We start from the raw sequence: 20,910 nt of genomic DNA on the forward strand, positions 1-20,910 counted from the left end.
TTTCAAAATGTATCTGGGTTTTCTTGGGGAAACTGGGGGTGGGGGGGGTGGGGGTGGGAGGGAATTCCAAGAAAATCCCAGTTATGTTTGGGGATTACAAGTAGATCCAAAAACAGCAAGAGGAAGGAGCATATTGCTCACACCTCTCAGCTGTTTGTTGGGCTATTGTAATCCCTTTAAACTTAAAGAGGCTACAGAAGACAGCCCCCTCCAGCTTGGCTTGGGGCTGGCTGGTTCCTCCTGAAGCCCGGCTTAAACTGCACTGCAAGAGAAGTCACCTCAGCCAGGATCATCATTGGCTGGAGCTGGCTCCTCTTGCAGCCTCGTTTAAACTGAACTGAAAGAGAGGATGAGCTAGGGTGATGGGAGCTGAGTAGTCCATGCAGCCTTAGCTGGGACTGACTCCTCTTACAGCCTGGTTTAAACCAAGCTGTGAGAGAAGTCAGTTCAGGATTGTTCATGGAGGGTGGGGGGAGTTGCTGAGAGCTCTGTGCTGCCTTGGCCTGGGGCTGGTTGGTCTTGCAGCTCTGTTTACACAGGGCTGCAAGAGAAGTCAGCCCAGGATCAGCTGTGTCTGTGGGAAGCAAACTGTTCTCCAGTTTCTGCCCTCATAGCACACTGATAATAGGCAGGTTTCAGGTACTGTACAGAGTCCTATTGGTGAAGATGGCCCTTGGAACTGAGCCTAGAGACAAAATGCAGCTGGTACTTGTAGCAGATTCTCCCAAACAACTTTCTTCCTGTAGTTCCTGAATTCAGTGGTAAAGTTGTGGGGGGACCTATATTAGGGGGGAGGCCCCAGTCTTTTAAAGCCAGAGGGCATCTTTGAAATTCTTTCACAGCGTGGTGGATGCAGTCATAAAATGGCTGCCACAGGAGGTGGAGCCAACTGCAGAATGTCAGGGAACTAGATCATGTATGACTGTAATAGTAACTCTTTAACATTCCTGGCAGAAACTCTGCTTAGCAGAATGCCTTTTAAAATAAAGCTGTGGTGGCAGCTACTTCTGAAGCTTTAAAAAATCTGCCTGCTCTAGATGCGTCTCCAATCTTCATTCTCAGCAAATAAAACAATGCCTTGTTTTGTTGGCTTCATGCATAAAAAGTAGCTGCTGTGTTATGTTTGAAATCTTCTGATTACTATGGGTCATTTTGGAAGTGTCAAACTTGCAGCCCACAGGATGCAACTGGCCCACCCAGGACTTTAATCAAGCCCCCACAGCTCTTTTCTCCCCCCCCCTCCTGTATTCATCCTTTGAAGCTCAGAGACTGCCAAAGTTCCCAGCTCCTTCTGCCTTGTCTTTGTCTACTTCAGCAGGAAGCTTTTCTGGGCTTGCAAAGCTGCAAAGAAAATGCAGAATGGATTTTCCATTAAGGACTCTGCACCCAGACAGACTACTCTGGGAGTAGCCTGCCTGGGTGTGAGGATTTGTCAGTTATCAATCCCAATCAACACAGCACATATAGAAATGATCAGCTGTTTAATTCAGGATCGATGCAGAGCAATGGACCTTTGTGCTATGAAGCCATTGCTGGAAATAGAGTAAGTCACAAACAGAACCAATATTATACCAAGCAAAAAGGCGCACAAATTAAAGCCAGCCCGTCAGTTAGGTTCCCAGGGTTTAGGTGCACAGCATAAAGTCTGCCCTGGATGCTGAAGGTCATCTGGCAAAAGCCAGACATTGCCATGGCTACCAGATAACAGTCCCAATCTCCCCAGCGCTTCTTGAGAAAGTTACAGCAAGTGAGATACCAAAGCACACACAATTAGCTACACATCTGAGTAAAGTATAAAATGACTACAGTTCAGATTACACTGGTATGTAATGCAAAACTTATAAAGAGTGATAAAAATGACTGAAGGATCAAAACCCATAAACAAAGCAGAATCAGTCTGACCCAAATGTAAAGGAACCTGACACTGGGCCCAGAGACATTAGTGGAAAATCCATTCCACGTTTTCCTTGCAGCTTTGTCTGTGTTGCAATGTATTTCAGTGGAGTGGAGCTCAAGTAGTTTCACTTTACAGCGTTGGTATGAAGCTGTTGCTTGCTGGAGTTATGTCCTTTACAAATAAAGGGTTGATGTTTTTAACCAGCTTGTCTCTGTTTGAACGGATCTGAAAACTGGTGCCTAGTGAGTACTCTAACCACAGCCAAAGGAGGAAATTACACTAGAGAGCCATTTCCAATCTGATTAGACTGGGGGGGGGGACTTGCAATGCCCACCCATTTCATGTTTTCCTAGGCTCAGAGCATTTTATACTTTTAGTTTATATTTTTAGTTTCTGCTGTGATCCTTGTGCTTTTTCTTGATGTTTTATTTTCAAAATTGCATTGCCAAATCCCACTATTTCCCCATCTTTTTATTTTAAATAAAATATTGCAAGAGCTTTGCTTGTATTTTAAGTTATAAAAAATCTTTAATTGCATTTGTTTGTATCCTTTGTAAAGTTTATATGTCCACTATCTGGCATTACATTTTATGACACACATGGCCCGACCCCGCAAAGTCCCATTTATGTCTGATCTGACTTTAGTAACAAATGAGTTTGACACCCGTGTTTTAAGTCTTTCTTAGGATTGCCAACTCCGGCTTCGGAAAGTCCTGGAGATTTTGGGAGTGTTGTGTGGGGAGGACAGAGTTTAGGGAGGAGAAGAAGATTCAGCAAGGATGTGATGCCACAGAGTCTGTACTTTGGAGTTGCCATTTCCTCCAGAAGAACTGATCTCTGTTGTCTGGGGAACATTTATAATTTCAGGATGACTCCAGGCTCAGGTTGCAGACTGGCAACCCTAGGATCCTAGGTTTACCAAAGAAAAATCAGTAGACGTATTTACCCTTACAGGGCTTCTTACTTGCAGTAGAACTTGACTTGTAGTAGCAATCAGGAGGGGGGGGGGCAGTTTGGCTTTTCGCCCACCATATAATTACAGTAGAAAGTGATTAGATGATTCTTATCCTTTTTTAAAGCCCAATCTGTCTCAAGAAACTGAACAACAGCTTAAACAAAATCAATACTCAGAAAATTATAACCATGGATTCAGATACATTATGTGCAATAATTGTATTAAAGACAAATATGAGTTTCATTACTGGGGGAAAAAACCCCATGAAGTTATATGAGAGAAGGGTGATATAATGCAGGGATATGATGTACTTCATTTCAGGAAAGTCATTGTGCTTATTAACATAGTGTATAATTTTGTGCTTGGCTTTCAAACATCTTAACCAGGGTAGAGGAAGAGGCTTATTTATTTATTTACTACAAAACAGCTTATATTGTTCTCATCTCGTTTTTTATCCTCACAACAATCCTGGAAGGTAGGTTAGGCTGAGAGTATATGACTAGCCAAAATCACAGCAAGTTTTCATGTTGTTCCGGAAACGGGGGAGAGGCACACTTTCCAGTCCAAGTAATAATGCTACTCCTTAATGCAGCAAGATGTCTTGTGTCAATTTGGCATGTTTCTCATTCTGTTTGCAGACACACTGTCTTTATTTTTGTAAAAAGATGGCAATTGTGGCTGAAGCGTCGACTCCAAGACTGTTAGTCTGCTATTTTTGTTGACTCTGCAGCAAAATAAAACAATTTGTTCAAAAGAGAAATCAAAGCCTTTACCTATTTTATCCTTTTGTTCTCTCCTCACCATGGTCTGTGATGTGCACCTGTTGTAGATGTGTGGCAAGAATAGCAGGGAGCCATAACCCAGCAACAGGACTCCGCCAGAGCCTTATATGACCGGGTCAAGCACACACGCACTCCAGGGTCATGGCCAGGTTACAAAGTCCAGGCTGGCAAACTTCCATAATAATGTTTTCTTTTTCTTCTGCTATGCCCCCCCCCCCCATTTTGTCTACCTTTTCAACATCATAGGAGCTACACAAAATTTTGCGTAATGTGGAGTTTATAGTACTTAAAGGAAAAAAAACCCTGAAAAATAAAATTGTTTGGAAACTAACTCTTACAAAAGAGTGAAATGGCACATGAAATAAATGTGAATTAAAAGGAGCGAAAACATTTTCCCCTAATGCATAGATATTTCTTCTTTCTCTGGACGGTTATTAAAAGCAGGTTTTTTCCCTGTTCCAGACTAGACATGAAAATTAAATGATACTGGGCTTTTTTTCTTTTTTTTGAGACTTATAAATAACTTCTACAATGAAGCACACATACAAGCGGCAAAGAATCTGGTTCTAATTACTTGTACTCTGGTTGAACTTTGGCGTTTCCTTTGACTTTCTGTCTAATGCATGTGAGCTGTTCGTTTTGCACTTAGGCAGTGAATTCGTGTGTGTGTGTGCACGCACACACATACACATCCAGGCTGGCTCTTTTTGGTGCCAATAAGAATGAGGGTTAACAGAATGTTTTGACCAACTGAAACACTTTGCTATTCACCCTAATTAGCTCAAATTGCTCCTTCCCACCAGGGACTCAAAGCTCCGTGTTCCAACTTCCCTTGGGGCTATCCAGGAAATGCCATTTGCTTTACAACTTCTTATTCTTTTAAGGCTCAGCTATCTGAAGAGAAGTGCATTAAAAACCAGGGATTTTAAATACTCTACTTTTGTTGTAAAAGGAAAGAGATTTCATAAATGCTTGCCCTGTTTCTAATAAACCACAACATGAAATCCTTCTATCTGTCAACATGGTTTAGCTAACAGTAAATTATCTCTTGTAAAGCACACTTTACTTCCTTAAAGATCTTATCCACTGCTTTAGCTAAACTTTATAAAAAAAATAATCAAAGCTGAAGAACTCTGTCTTAAGCTGTTACATAACAAATGCATGAGTAGCTCTGTGGTAACCTGTAGTGAATGAAGACTGCAGAGTAATGGCAGAAACAAAAACTTTTATTCATCATCCATCTTCTGTGAAGTTCCACACTCGAGTGCACATAAACAGGCCTGCCATTAGAGAGGTCTTTACAGCTAAAAGTCTCTAGGAGGTGCTGTTTGCTGGAATCAGAAACTTGTTCCCGTCCAGGGACCATGTGCTCCTGTGCAACAGCAGCCCCACTTTTAGGCTTCCCAACCCTCCCGCTCTGGCGGGAGTCCCCTGGGTTTGCAGCCTCATCTCCCGGTCTTCAAGAAGTGGGAAGCGGGGGGTGGAGGGGGGGGAGAACATACCTGTAGGCTTCATTATAGAGCTCCTGAGCCGTTTGTAAAATGTCTGCCCCTTTAAGGCTGGGCAGGGAGCAGGAAGGGCTTGGGAGAACAGCCCCGCCCTTTCTTTTGCTTTCGCTTTCACAGCAAGAGTTCTCCGGAAGAAGATCTGGTAAGTGTGTGTGTGTGTGAGAGAGAGGGAGGGGGCAGGAGATTCCCTGGTTTGGAGGCCCTCCCCCCTTTTAGAAAGCGTGGGGGGGGGAGGGAAATGTCTACTGGGCATTCTATTATTCCCTATGGAGAACGATTCCCATAGGGAATAATAGGGAATTCATCCGTTGGTATTGGGGGCTCTGGGGGGGCTATTTTTTGAGGTAGAGGCACCAAATTTTTAGTATAACATCTAGTGCCTCTCCCCCAAATACCCCCCAAGTTTCAAAACGATTGGACTAGAGGGTCCAATTCTATGAGCCCCAAAAGATGGTGCCCCTATACATTATTTCCTATGGAAGTAAGGAATTTTAAAAGCTGTGCTGTCCCTTTAAATGTGATGGCCAGAACTCCCTTGGAGTTCAATTATGCTTGTCACATCCTTGTTCTTGGCTCCACCCCCAATGTCTCCTGGCTCCACCCCCAAAGTCTCCTGGCTCCGCCCCCAAAGTACCCAGATTTTTCTTTAATTGGACTTGGCAACCCTACCCACTTTCAGTTCCTCTTTTGCCATCAAATGAGAAATCTGTCTTTTTGGAGCCTTCATTTTCACAGTGGTGAGCAATTGCTTCTCCAGTTTGTAGGGGTAGTTCTGGCTTCTGATTTTTATACCATGGCTCAGAAGAAAGGAAGGGTCCCCTGTGCAAGCACCATTCGTTTCTGACTCTGGGGTGACAATGCTTTCACAATGTTTTCATGGCAGACTTTTTACAGGGTGGTTTGCCATTGCCTTCCCCAGTCATTTACACTTTCCTCCCAGCAAGCTGGGCACTCATTTTACCGACCTCAGAAGGATGGAAGGCTGAATCAACCTGAAGTAAAAGAGTGAAACTTTGTTACATAACCTTGTCTCATGTTCAACAACCTTGCCCCTGAGAAGTCTCCAAAAACTGCTCTTTAGACATGTAGAGTTTCATGACCTCGTCAAGATCATACTGTCTGATCAGTTCACATGGTTTTAATACTAAAATCACATAGTTTTAGCACTAAACATTTATCCTGCCCTGCACCAATTGAGAGTAGCACACAGTCATGCACTAGTGTGAAATAAGTAAAGCAGAGTGTTAGTGGCTTCTCAGGGGCATTTGATGGATCTAATTTTAATTTAAAGAGACTAATAGATTATTGATTTAAGCAGGAAGACTGTGTACCAATCGATTTCCAGAGCACTCTGTGCCTATCCTAAATAACAACAAAATTACTATTGAGAATATTGTACTTTTAGTTGACTTTCATTAGGAAAAGTATTTTAATGAATTTTGCAAAGCCAGGCCTGAGCATATTGACTCAGAATTGGTTGTCTGATGAATGTGCTTGTTCTGATGATGAGAGTTCTGTGAGCCTCAAAAGTTTACATATTCTCTATCAACCAAAGTCCATCTGCTAACAATGCAGCCCTTAAGCAGAATTAAACTTTTCTAAGGCGATTGACTTTGATGGACGTAGGAAAGGAGTAAGTCTGATTAGAATTGCACTTGAAAACTTGTAACTGTAATAATTTTGCACTTTGTTGAAAAGAATAAGGAAAGATGGCTGATGCTGTTAATCTTCATTTGACCTCATGGAATGCTTTGCATCCTTATTATAAAGTTTCATTGCATAGGATCTAAAGATGTGTGCAAGTGCTACCGTGCATGCACTGTGGTACTTCTTCATTTGTTTTTCTTCCAGCAGCAGCATCATGAACTATATCAAGAGCCACTTCCAAATTTTCAGTTAGTTTGAGGAACTGCCATGCCACCCAAAGTGGGTGATTTGGTAAAAATGCGACCTGAGAATTCATGCTACTTTTAAGAACATTTTCTTAAAAGTGCAATGTATTCTGCTGAATACACCTAAGTAGGATTCTGAATGGATTTGTTTAGGATTGTTCTCTTAGGACTAGGTCACATGACCACTTTGCTCATTTGATTTGCCAGATTGTGCCATGCTCACATCACCCCAGTCCCCCAGAGGAGGTTCCAAATGATCTATGTACATGGCAGTTTGTTCATTAAGCATTTGTCACAAGCATGGCATGGTCTAGGACAGTGGTCTCCAACTTTTTTGGCACCAGGGACCAGTTTTGTGGAAGGCAATTTTTCCACAGACCAGGGGTGTGTGCGCAATGATTTCAGGATGATACAGTTGTGCACTCTATTTCTGTTAGTTTTGTGTGGTGGATAAGTGTCGGACTCTAATCTGGGAGAACTGGGTTTGATTCCCCACTCCTTAGCTTGCAGCTGCTGGAATGGCCTTGGGTCAGCCATAGCTCTTACAGGAGTTGTCCTTGAAAGGGCAGCTTCTGGGGAGAGCTCTCTCAGCCCCATCCACCTCACAGGGTGTCTCTTGTGGGCGAGGAAGACAAAGGTCATTGTGAACCATTCTGAAATTCTGAGATTCAGAGTGGAGGTCAGGATATATTTCTACTACCACTACTACTGCATTGTAATATATAATGGAATAATTATACAACTCACAGCCTTGTTGCTAACAGGCCATGGACCAGTACTTGTCCGAGGCCCGGGGGTTGGGGACTCCTGGTCTAGGAGAAGGAAAGCTCTCCTGCAAAATATTCGTACAAACTGCCCAAAGGTGTCTTAGCATCGAGTCTTATCTGTTGCCTCTATTCTGAGTTACTCCAGCCCTTTTGAAATAAATTATAACCAAGGAATAGAGCATTGCAACTTATCTGGTTTTATGAGGAATAGTTAAGACCTTCCTAGGATTCAGTCAGAGAACTCTGACAGATAGACCTTGATGATGAAACAAGAGTCATTACGAATAGGAACATGTAAGAAACACAACAATTCCACATGCTGTAAGTACAAATCAGTATTTTTTTTCTAAAGTGGAGTATCCCATGAGGCCATCTTCTGTGTGACTTGTCTATACAAAGCAGATCACATGTCAAATCAAGTTTATTGTGATCTGAGATCAGAATTCAAAATAAAAATAATCATCAACCCTTTACATTGGTTCCAAATCATAAATACATTACACTAAACATAAAATACAACATTGGATTAAAATATTGAGTTGCACACTTCCGTGTAATTAGACGTGCCTGAGCTCAAAATTTGGCAACTTTAAGGATTATTTCATTACAACAATCTCCAAGGTGGAGAGACATATAAAATTGATTGGTTCTATGTGGAAAATTGAATAAGATTGAGCTAATTTAAATATTTCAAATATTCTAATAGTCAATAGTATTAAAAATATGCTTAGTTTTTTCTACCATATCTGAGAGGCGTGGGTAGAGATATTTCTCACATGAATTTGAGAAAATCTCCCCCAAGAAGGGCAGATGGAAACACATTCAATTGGACAAGGGTAAAGGCTCTGCAATGTTTAGGGTATTCCAGTTTATAGAGGTAAGTGGTTGGAGTGAAGTTTTGATTGCAATTCCCCACTGTCGGGACAAGATGTACTGTAACTCGGTCCATCTGGAGGGAGGCAGACTCTCCTAAATTGTAGTTTTAGCTCCTTGATACCCAAGATGCAAGACAGCTATGCTGGAAAAGTGTAAGCATTGACCTGTATTGCATCCAACCACTTTAAACCAGAATTAAGGAGGTTAATCTAGAAGGAAAAGGATTTAACAGCCAAAAAACTTATAGTTTGCAGCCAGGCCTGTGATTCTAAGGTTACTAAACCTTCTTCTAACCTGATCATGGCATTGGATATTCATCAAGGTACTCTAAATAAGGATCTTTAACATTTAGACTGAACAGCTTCCAGTTTCGGTAATCCCAATGTGAATAGACTTGTGATCTGTACATAAATTGGGGCACAACCTTGCCCGGAAAGCTTTCAATGCATGAGGAATATGAGAACCTCCTTTCATATGGAAAAATGTTAAGGTTGCTAGGGCCAATTTTTGAGCAGATTCCAACACCTGAGAAGGTTGAACAGCCCATGTGCCACAGGACTGAAAGGCAATAGATAGTTGAACACTTTAACTTGGTTGATCTTGTGACCATCAATGATCCATCTATGTATAGTATACATTTTGGCAAATAGCAGATCATATGATAAGCACATGCAAACATATTCATTATTCATTTGCATTTTTATCCAAAATTTTTCTTTTGTAGAACTCAAGATGGCATAAATTGGTTCCAGGATATCTCTCATCCTGGTAGTGACACTGTCTGGCCTTGATCTTCTTTATGGATTTATTTACCATGTGCCTTTTGACCATAATTTGGGACTGTCAAACCTTAATCAAAATGCCATGGTCAAATGTATCTTATAATTCTGTGTTTCATTTTCTACATATATGTGGAGGGAGTTGTTTATGTGGGGATACAAGGTATGAAAACATTCATTCAGGCAACCTTATAAATGCAGCTTTATCATATGATTTGCAGTTTGTGTACTCTAGGACTAAAATTACAGCTATCTATACATATATGAAATTCTGAGTGCCTTGTTAAATACCCTGAGCTATGGCTTTTTAATTTTTTTAAAAAGTGTCTAGTGGCATCTTAGAAACTAACAGATGTAAAATAGCATAATTGTTTCTCATACGCTTTCTCAGTTATTAACATTTTCTGCTTCTGTTCCATCCTATTTTATTTCATTTTACTTTTAAAAATGTATACCTGACTTGCTGCCATCATAAGAGCCACCAAGGCGGCTAAGTCAGGGAACCCAAGATAGTGAACATTAAAACAAAACATATAAACATTTGAGATCATTAAAAGTATTTAAAAACCAAATATATAGAAAAATGCTAAAAGCCAGGTCTTTTTTTTGAGCAGGAATGCACAGAAATACAGTTCCAGCTGGCTTGGCATCAGGGTGTGTGGCCTAATGTGCAAATGAGTTCCTTTTGGGGGGTTTTCTACAAAAAATGTGGCCTCATATGGAAATGAGTTCCTTTTGGGGGGTTTTCTACAAAAAAAAACCCTGTTAAAAGCAGCTAAACTTAATATAAAAATGTAAAATATAAACACATAAGCACACAGAAACAGGGAGGACAACTCATAAAAATTAGCAAGGGAGTGCCAAACAAAACGAAAGAAGTCTTCACCTGCTGGCAGAAGACAATGATAGTGGGTAACAGACAAATCTCCCTGGGGAGGAAGTTCCAGCTTTCAGTGCCATGACAGAGAAGGCCCTTTTTTGCCACTCTCTGTACTGTTGTTTGCAGGAATTTTATAGTCTCCAACCTTCTGGGAGAGAGTATGGGGCGACAAAGGCATTTTCTACCCATCTAGCCTCAGCAGGGTCTCCAGAGATGACCAGAGTGATCAGGTAGGTTGATAGAAGATATACTTAAAGGGACATAGAAAAAAGGTAAAGGTTTAATCAAATATAGTAAAGTACAAGACATACAGACTGTGACATCAAAGTTCAAATGTATACAAGATAAAAATAATGACCATTACCAACAACAACTGCAACAGGAGTAATAATGCAGTCTTGCTAGACAAATCAGGTGAATGAGCAGGTGTGCAAAGTGTGACTTGTGGACAGTCCAGGGTAAACATTATGTTGTCCATGTGAATTAGTCCTTAAGTGGAAGTGCATCTCCAGCAGAGTTTTTATCTTTAAAAAGTTTTAAGTTGCTGTCTATTTCAAATGTGGTAAATCCCATCAAAAGTTAGATTATTGTTGAAGATGCTGTTGTATAGATCCTGTTACTGGAATTAGTATGTAATGCCTTGTTTAGCTGCTATTTAACTGTAGAGGAACCAGTACACTAAAATAGTCTTTCTCTCTTTTTTTCTTTTTGTAGCAATTGAAACTCAGAGCACCAGTTCTGAGGAACTTGTTCCCAGCCCGCCTTCTCCACTTCCTCCCCCTCGTGTATACAAGCCTTGTTTTGTTTGTCAGGACAAATCTTCTGGCTATCACTATGGTGTCAGTGCATGTGAAGGATGTAAGGTGAGTGTCCAAATCTCTCTAATATATTTTGCTTTTTTTCAATTGATTGATTGGGCTGAAGGCTTAATAACAGGATGACATTCCAAATCATGCATTCTGATGTTCATGTGAGGGGAAAAACCCAACCCCACATCCAAGAGTCTTCCTAGAATAAATGATACACAATTTGAGTATACCAGTTTGTGTACAATACGAATAATAAATTTATTCTCTGATGTTTTAACACTGTGGTATCAATAGAAAACAGAGGAACAGTGGAGCAGAAATGATGGAAATCTTCCATGGCCATACAGTCTGGCGTGTGTACACTTTAGCCTTTGTGCCATGTGTACGCACTATCCATTCTCCATACGGTTGTTTGCAGGAATTTGATAGTCCCCAGCCCTGTGGGAGAAAGTATGGGGTGACAAAGGTATTTGGGGACACTACATATTTGTGTAAACAAAGGAGAAGTTGAACAGAGAGTTCCTTGCTCTGATGAATGTAGCTTGATCGGGTGGAAAGATGCCTAGAACACAAGGTCTTACTGTTCCTAGCCTTTATAACACTATTTGATTTCCTTCCCTCCTTCCAGTTCCTTTTGGGTCTAGCAATTTTTCAAGAGAGCATATATTACCCCATAATTTTAGCTGTTGTTATCTCTTCATTATCTGGGATTGCCAGGCCAAGACTGGTAACTAGTGGCAGGGTGTAGTGTGGGGGGAGGCATCACAAGTGTGATGACATCATATCCGGAAGTGACATTATTGTGCACTTGCGATACTGATAAGTTTTACTATTAATTTTTCTAATGTTTAATTTATTTCCTGCCAGCACTCTGGGCAACAGGAACTTGGGGTGCGGGATGCCCCATCACGTCAGGAGCTTGGCAGTGCTACTGTCTGATGTTAATGTTACTGATTCTGTTCTCCCTTAAGGACTTTGTTTACTGCAAATCATTTAATCAAAGCAATGTTGAATTGTTACAGCATTGTCATTAGGCACATCCACAATGTCCTTTTGTTTTAATTTTACCTTTGCACATAATTTGATAGGAGGCATTACACCTTCATGTATTGTACCAGCTTGGGGGGGGCGGGGTTATACCAAATCTATGAATATGGATATTTACATAAATGTGTTTATTTTATTCCCTATTGGTATTGACTGGTTATTTTAATCACTGGTATTAGAATAAAGGATCATTAGGTTTTCATACATTTCTTTAGAAAACCTAAATTTTTAAATTGTAAAATATTGGTTACTAATACACTATTGTGTAACTTCTTTTGTAAATGTCAGTTTGAATGCTGGTTTATTGAAGCATAAGTTTATCTCACATTCTGTTTGTTTGTATAATCCTTGAACTGAAATCTCTTATGTTCGTTATGTTTGTTAAAGTTCTAAATTCAATAAAATTAAATGGGGGGGGGGGGGGGAAGAAAGTGGGGAGAAGCAAAATGGACTGTTGAAATGACCGCCAGCCATTTAAACCTAACAGCAGGCTGAGTCTACCCATCAGCCACTTGGAAGTGGGGGGAAGTGAAATTGACTGGTTAAATGACACCCCCCCCCCCAAAAAAAAAGCCACGGTCAGGAGAAAGGAGGATCCAAACTGGCCAGTTTGAGAAAAAATTTTGGCTCGGTTCAGGGTTCTGTTCAAGAACTGCCCTGAACCACCATTTTTAGGTTCGTGCCCATCCCTAGTATTTAAAGCTAAATATTACAACACTAAAGATTTGCAATATCTTGTTCAGCACAATCCTAACAAATTGTACTTAGAAGTACCACCCAGTAAAGTATGTTTAGGATCACATCCTTGTTTATTCATTTGTGTTCATCCTTTAAACTAAAATGTACCCATGCATCCATCCCATGTGCCCTAAAGCTTTTTTGTTGAAGCTTTCCTTTTGTTCCTTATGACCCTTCTAGCACTATTTTGCATATCCTTGTGTTTTCTTCTGCATTCCTTCCAACTGTTCTTATGTCTTGTTCCTTATGGTTTTGTTCCTTCAACTGTGATACTTGCACAAAAGTGGAGGAATCCTTTAAAGTAGCTAGTTGTTGGCTATTAGAACATTTATTCTTGGTTGGATTTTTGAATTTTCCACTTCTAGGACACTTCCAATTGCCAGCCAACTCAACTGTCTTGAAAACTAAAAATGTAGTTTCTTCCTTGGCTTTAATTTCAACAGACAATTCTATTATCTTACCTTCTTGGCAGCTTTTCTGTTACAATTGACATTCACCTGTAATCACTCTTGGGATCCAGTCTGATGTCTAGAGAAGTCAATTGAAACACTCTTATTGACTTCAGATAAGGATATGAGCCGCTTTCTTCCCCTTTATCACTACGCAAATCCTCCTTAGCTCATTCTGCTCACAAAGCACTTGTCAGCAAATTGTTCATCTCTCATCTTGATTAACTTATCCTCTTCTGTATCATTTTATTTTCTACCAGATCTTGATCCTATTTGTTTTGGCAGTATTCTTTCAGAGAAAAGAATTTTCTTTCCCCTCCAACACTTTTGTTCTTCATTCCAACTTTTCCAACAGTCGGTATTCCTTCTCAGCTGTTTCTTGCAATACATTTTGATCTTTCTATGGCTCAATCTTCAGGAGTATGAAATATTAAATTATCCTGTTATAAAGCAGTATGTGGTGTTGATGAAACTACATGTTTAAAAATATATCTTATTCTTTTTCACACCCTGTTTCAGTTCATAGTTTATCCGGATGTATAGATAACTGAATGGTACAATCCTATGCAGAGTTAGCCCAGTTGAATCCTGTTGGCTTTGATGGACTTATACTGGAATAACTCCGTGAGTGTGTTTGGATCCATATCCAAATTAGGTCATTTGAAAAAAAAGGAGTGATTAATTCTTCTTCAAAACAAGATCTGCTTAAAAACTGTCATAAATGAGAACCCACCCACTCCCAACACAAAACATTTTTGAAAACTAGCTTTTGGTTTATTGCCATGTATACGGTACTGCTCTCTGTGATGCTGATATGTCAGCTGTCTTCGTTTCCAATACATAACAGATTATTGTGCAGAGTCCTTTAAAACCAGAACCATTATCACTTTTACCAAATGTTATGAGGTCCTTATAATCCCTATATTACAGAAATGGAATTGAGTCTGAGCATGTCAGAATTAGATCTTACGTGGACTTAAAATCATTGGTTATAAGCTTTTTGCATTGTGCACCTTATGCATAGATCATAGTATCATAGAGTTGGAAGGCACCTCCAGGGTCATCTAGTCCAATCCCCTGCACAATGCAGGAAATGTACATGTCATTTTCAAGTCTGCTAGTGTGTTTTAGGCTGTCAGTGTACAGCTGTTTTTGATGTAAATCTGTAAGAGTTCACACAAAATTTATATTTATAGCACTTTATTGAATATAACATGAAAATATTGTACATTTTTGCAGCAGTTTGCCATTAGCTTTTGCTGTTATTTCCATCATCCTGGTTGCAGCATTCTGTTCCGGTTAAAGTTTCTGAACACTTTTCAATGGCAGCCCCATGTAGAGTGCATTATACAGCAACCTAATTTAGATGTTACCAGGACCATTTCTTCTTAGGAAAGGCCACAGCTGACTAACCAGTTGTAGCTGGTAAAAAGCACACCTAGCCATAGCTGACAACAAGAGTCCTGCATCCAGTATCTGATGAAGGGGGCTTCTACTCTTAAAAGCTTATGTCTAGAAAAAAATGGTTGGTCTGAGGTGCTAGTAGACTCAAATCTGAGTCCAGCAGTAACCCTAAGTTGCAGGTTTCTTCCTTCAGGGAGAGTGCAACCCCAACCGGAACAAAACACAACTTAAATACCAGATCAGTTCTACTGCTCACCAGCAACACTTCAGTCTTGTCAGGATTACTTGTCTGTTTATATGTTCACATCCACCTCAAAACTGCTTCCAGGCAGTATTTCTACAGCCTCCCTGGGATCTATTGGAAGTGCAAGATAGAGCTGAACCCAAACTTTATCTCTTACCCAGCAGCTTTATGTTTTCATTCTTAGGCAGAAAAGATGTTGAAGAGCATGGGGGACAAGCTCCAACTGTGTAAGCCCTAGTAGGTCTAAGGTCAAGGAGCCAAGCAGTGGTCCTTAGCAACACTTTCTGAAACCTGTCTTCCAGGCACAACTGAAATGACCGCAAAACAGAACCTCCCTGTTCCACCACTGAAAGGTTGTCTATGATATCAAGGTCGATGGAATCAAAAGCTGCTGAAAAGTCTAGGAGGATCTGTAGGGTTGTACTGCCCCTATCCATCTCCAGGCACAGGTCATCCACTGAGGCAACCAAGGCTGTTTCAGTCCAGTGTTCATTCCTGAAGCCAGGCTGGAAAGGATCCTAATAGTTTGTTTCAGCCAGTAAATCCCGCAGTTGTCCAGCTGTTGCAGGAAAGAATGGTTATGAAAGCCAAACTGTGGTTATGAAAGCCAAGTCAACCAAACTATGGTTTGTCATCTTCCAAAATACACTTTGACTTCCTTTTTTAAAGAAAACAGCTATGTTTGTCCTGTGCTTGCAAAACAAAGCTTATGTTATCTGTATTTTGGCATGATGTATGACTTCACAAAGTAGGTAGGTAGGTAGGTAGGTAATTTTATTTATATCCCGCCCTCCCCGCCGGAGCAGGCTCAGGGCGGCTAACAACATCATTCAGTTATACAAAAAACAAAGTTACATTTAACATTAAAATTCTGATAAATTTAAAATTAATTAATTAATTAATAATAAAAGTGCTAATGCTGCTTGTTCTTTTTTATGATGGCGGTAATCATTAGCAACCACTTTCTTCGTCAGCGAAAGTAGTTACAGTCACTCTTTTTCTCCTCTATTGGTTGCTGCTGCATGAAGATGGGACTGATGCTGGTTATCTACTAGTGACTTTACTGTGCTGAAATGAATACTTTTTTTAAAAAAAGTCTGTGTTATATAACCACAAGCATATCCATTTATAATGGAGAATATTAGCATTTGCTAATTTCTTCTTTATTGAGCTGGCATGTTTCAGGGGCTGTTTTTTTGTGCTCTGTTTCTTGACCTCCAGTTTGTACTGCTTTTAAAAAATTGCTAGTCTCAGCAATTGTGAGGCTGCTGCAGAAAACCCTGCTTTGAGTACTGACTTTATTATTCATTGTAGCAAAGACTGGAAATTAAAAAAAAGTTGGGAGGTTGGGTGTAATGGGCTGCCTTCCCAAATAATGCTAGCATTGTGCGGGTGAATAGGAAAAACCAATATTCTGGCAGATTCAGCTGTCTGTTAGAGCCTTGTCCCTTGTTCCGAACATTTAGAAGGCGGCATTCCTTTGCTGGCAACACACAGCCTGGATTTCTGGCACAAGCTGTGTATGTAGCAAAGTTGCCTAGAGCAATTTAAGACAAAAAGGAAGGGAACAAGCTACAAAATGCACAAAGGAAGCTAACATTTTTATAGTGTGAGCCAGCAAATTAGTTTGTACAGCAGAGGTGCCTCTCTGTCTCTTATGGATGCTAAGGGACAAAGTGGCCATAAGTTTAATCAGCTTCTATTTCCACTGACAGTGTCATTCTCATACAAGAGTGTGATCCCCAAGTTGAGTATTTTTGTTAACATTTTACGTGTGTGTGTGTGTGCATGCGTGCGTGCTGTCAAGTCACGGTTGACATATGATTACCCTGCAGAGTTAACAAGGAAAGAGTCATTCAGAAAGGGTTTGCCATTGTCTGCCTCCAGGTCGCAACCCTGGTATTCCTTGGGGGTCTCCCATCAAAAAACTTCCCAAGACCGATCATACATGGCTTTTGAGATCTGATGAGATCGGGCTAGCCTAGGCTGTCCAGGTTAGGACAACATTTTAAAAGTAACCATATGACTAAGCTCTGAGTGAACTTGTTGTTTTTGCTTCTGGCTCTCTTTCCTTCAGTTTTTCACAAGATCCCATGGCACAGTAGGTATCTTTTAAAAATTGTCATGGTTGTAGAGGGAGGATGCTTACCACGAATGGCATGATCACTGTTTGATTTTTTTGACCAACAAACACCAGGTTGATGCTATGCACATTAGACGTGTGCGTGGAAGCGTGTTTTATTTCTTCTGTTTTTACTATTCATTCTGAAAGGGGCAGTTTAGTTATTTGGTTGTTCCATGTGGTTTGGCTTTGTGATTGTTATCTCATATTCTGGTTTTTTTTAAATTTCCCATTCATTGTAAGACCGTCTCTTCTTTTCTTGGGTCTGAACCTTCATTTTCTTTCCAAATTGGGCACAACTCAGGTGGATTGTAGTACTCAACTAGGACATCTACCCAGCCAAATTTCAGATAGAAGGAATAAAGGGGTCCTTCTTCTGAGGCAATGTATTGCATCCATGTTTATCATTAAAGTCTATGGGAGAGCTGATAGGAAGGATTCCAGATCATAACACACCCAGATGCTTAGCTTAAACAAGAATAGCATGAGGAGCAGCCTGATTGACAAAGTGAGGACATTTGGTGTCACAAAAAGGGCAAGGCACCTGGGAAGGCCAGCAGAAGGAGAACCTTGAGGCAGATTTGTTTGGACATGGATTTGGAGAGCAGGAGGCAAGCAGGAGAGTGCAGACTGCAAGGGAAATTTTGACATAGCAAAGCAGGCATGAGGAAGAGAGAGAAAGAGGCAAAATCCCCCCCATCCCATATCCTTCAGTGGTGAAATATCTCATACTTACATATAGCTTGCAGTCAGTCAAGAAAGCCCAGAACCTTCCTTTCACATCTCCCCAAGGAACACTGTTGCTCTCTCTGTGGCTTTATTAGGAAACTGCTGGCTATCTTGTAAAATTGAAGCCAACAGAGGAAGAGAGTGCTATAATGAAGAAACCAGAATAAAACAAAAGTCCAATCTCTACTTTTCAGCAAAAAAAAAAATTACAATTATTGAAATGCGTATGGTCAAGCAGATATTAATGTCATCTGAGGTTCTATTCCCAACACATTCTTGACCTTCAAAATGTCATCTTTTTATAAGTCCGTGAAATTCCAAATTGTTTCCTTAATATATAGTTCCTTAAGAGATATTCCCTACCTATTTGGTGCACAAATGATTCTTCAGTTTCTCTCTTTCATAAGAAGTGGGATCAATCTCAAAGAGATGTGATTGCAGCTTTGATGAGCACCAAGTGCTTGATCAGCTGCTAACATGGATTCTCATCTCTCTTCTTCTCTTCCTCTATTTACAAGAGGAACAAGATATAAACGGGCTACATCTGCTGCATTCTTACAATTTTTGCTAGTTTTTGCTGCTTCTCTACAACTTTTCATGGTCATGGATTTGCTATCCTAGAATCATGGCAGAGTTCTCCATTATGACATCCATTTCGAGGCCAAATTTGACACCCTTGAGGAACCAATTATTATAGAAGCTTGAAAAGAACTCTGGCGGTTCTTCTGAGTGCCAAGAAGCATTCTGACAGAAAGTTGTACACAGGATAGACATTTTAGCTGCTTTCAGCCAACAGCATAGCTTTGACCCCTACTCAAATTCTCTGCATACCACTCTGGATTATGTTCTGCACCTGAGTCATTAACATCTTGCTGTTTCATCTTTATGAGTTCACATGGTTGTGATTCTAACTTTTCAGTGTTTCATGGAGTATGCCTCCCCCCCCCCTTCCCTGGAAAAACATTTTTTTTCCTTTATATTTCTACACATCTGGCAAATCTGCTACCCTAATGGAGTTTATTGCCACTGGCATTGCAGGTGATACATAAAGTATTTTAACGTGACTTCCTGTGACTTCTGTCTTCTTTCCTTCAAGATAGTATTTCTCTCTTGCTAACACATCTGTAAGCATGCGAGTGATGTGTTGTCTGTTGTAATGGTACTTTTCTTGATGTGAGTGAAGACAAGGCTGTGTTGCACCCACATCTGACATTTCTTTCCATTGCGCACAGGATAATGTTTTTTGAGGTAGTGCACATTCCAATCATTTGCATGATACTAGTTTTTTATTTCAGCCAGTCCCTTCAGGAAGGATAATAACTTTGTCTTCTATTGTCCTAACTCTGACAGGCCTCTCTTTAAAGGGTTACTTAATGGTAGGCTTCCATAATCACAATTTGCTGTGACCTGGCAAAGGCACCTGTCCTGGCTAATCTTTCTGTTACTGATTTCAGTAATATGGCCATTTGTCTATTCCTTCTGCATGTGGGAAACACTGTGCTCTGCATGAATAAGTAAGAGCAGATGAAGCCTTTGGTAAAGCATCATCACTGTCTTCTTTCAGATATTTATACCAGCTGTATACACATACATATGTAAGACTACACAGAGGCCATCAAGAAAATCACATTGTTTTCCTTATTAACTGAAGTTCTTCAAATGTTAATCTGTGCAATCCACAATTCACTCTTCGTTCTCACATATGTTGGGCTGTAATAACATGCATGGTAATGAAGAAAGGTCTGAGCAGAATTGCCCTCTCCCTAAACCTTGATACATGCAGAGATATCAAGTGGAACGGCAAGAACAAAAGTATGTGAACACATTAGGGTTTGTAGAATCTTTCGGGATCAAGTGCCGTGTTCTACTGGAGAAAGTTTTCCTTCCAGACGTTTCGTTCTCAGCTGCGGAGAACATCCTCAGTGGCGTTGCAGCCGGAGCAGGCGCTCAGACCTTCTTGGCTGCTGTGCATTGAGTGGGGCCAGGGCTGCTGGAGAGCTGCTATTTGTAGGCTGGAGGGGGTGTGATGAAAGGGCAATTGGTTTGTGGATGTGCCCATTGTTTGGTGGGGCTTCCTGGAAGGGTAGTGATAAGGAAACTGGCTGTTGAAAGTGACCATTGTTCTGTGTTAATTGCTGGGAAGGTTGGAAGGGGTTTGAAGATAAGGAAGATGGTTGTTGACTGTGCTGATTGTTCTGTGGAATTTGCTTGTTGTTCTGAGACTTTCTGCAATTTATAGTCTGTAGGGTGTTTTGCAGAGCTGGGTACCAAGATTGGTGGATGAAAAGAACTGAAGTCCTTTCTACGGTCTCACATTATTATACCCGCCTGAACAGAGAAGCTATTGAGATTTACAAACACCAGCACAATTTTAACAGAAAGGAAGAAGGCATTTTCATCCACCAATCTTGGTACCCAGCTCTGCAAAACACCCTACAGACTATAAATTGCAGAAAGTCTCAGAACAACAAGCAAATTCCACAGAACAATCAGCACAGTCAACAACCATCTTCCTTATCTTCAAACCCCTTCCAACCTTCCCAGCAATTAACACAGAACAATGGTCACTTTCAACAGCCAGTTTCCTTATCACTACCCTTCCAGGAAGCCCCACCAAACAATGGGCACATCCACAAACCAATTGCCCTTTCATCACACCCCCTCCAGCCTACAAATAGCAGCTCTCCAGCAGCCCTGGCCCCACTCAATGCACAGCAGCCAAGAAGGTCTGAGCGCCTGCTCTGGCTGCAACGCCACTGAGGATGTTCTCCGCAGCTGAGAACGAAACGTCTGGAAGGAAAACTTTCTCCAGTAGAACACGGCACTTGATCCCGGAAGATTCTACAAACCCTAATGATGTTACCAGCCGTGAAAACCTGAAATCTTTGATATGTGAACACATGCTGCTGCCCTATGCTGAATTAGATCATTGGTCTCAGTATTACCTAGTCTGCTTCACAGAGGTCTTTCTTGGATAGAAAACCATATTTCTCTTTATCTGCTACCTGAGATTTATTAACTGGAAATTGTGT

The 20,910-nt window shown here is 40.7% G+C and overlaps 1 protein-coding gene across 2 annotated transcripts in view; it reads left to right on the plus strand.

Annotated features, from left to right (window-relative positions):
• The window catches only part of RARB (retinoic acid receptor beta), a 476,807-nt gene that overhangs the window by 367,480 nt on the left and 88,417 nt on the right, over positions 1 to 20,910 (plus strand). For both annotated transcript variants that reach the window (XM_060248799.1, XM_060248798.1), the window contains one exon: positions 11,051 to 11,199. In XM_060248799.1, the coding sequence (XP_060104782.1) occupies positions 11,051 to 11,199 (149 nt within the window). The remainder of the gene's footprint in view (positions 1 to 11,050; positions 11,200 to 20,910) is intronic.

Source organism: Heteronotia binoei, chromosome 10 (assembly GCF_032191835.1).
Source record: "Heteronotia binoei isolate CCM8104 ecotype False Entrance Well chromosome 10, APGP_CSIRO_Hbin_v1, whole genome shotgun sequence".
NCBI lineage: Eukaryota > Metazoa > Chordata > Lepidosauria > Squamata > Gekkonidae > Heteronotia > Heteronotia binoei.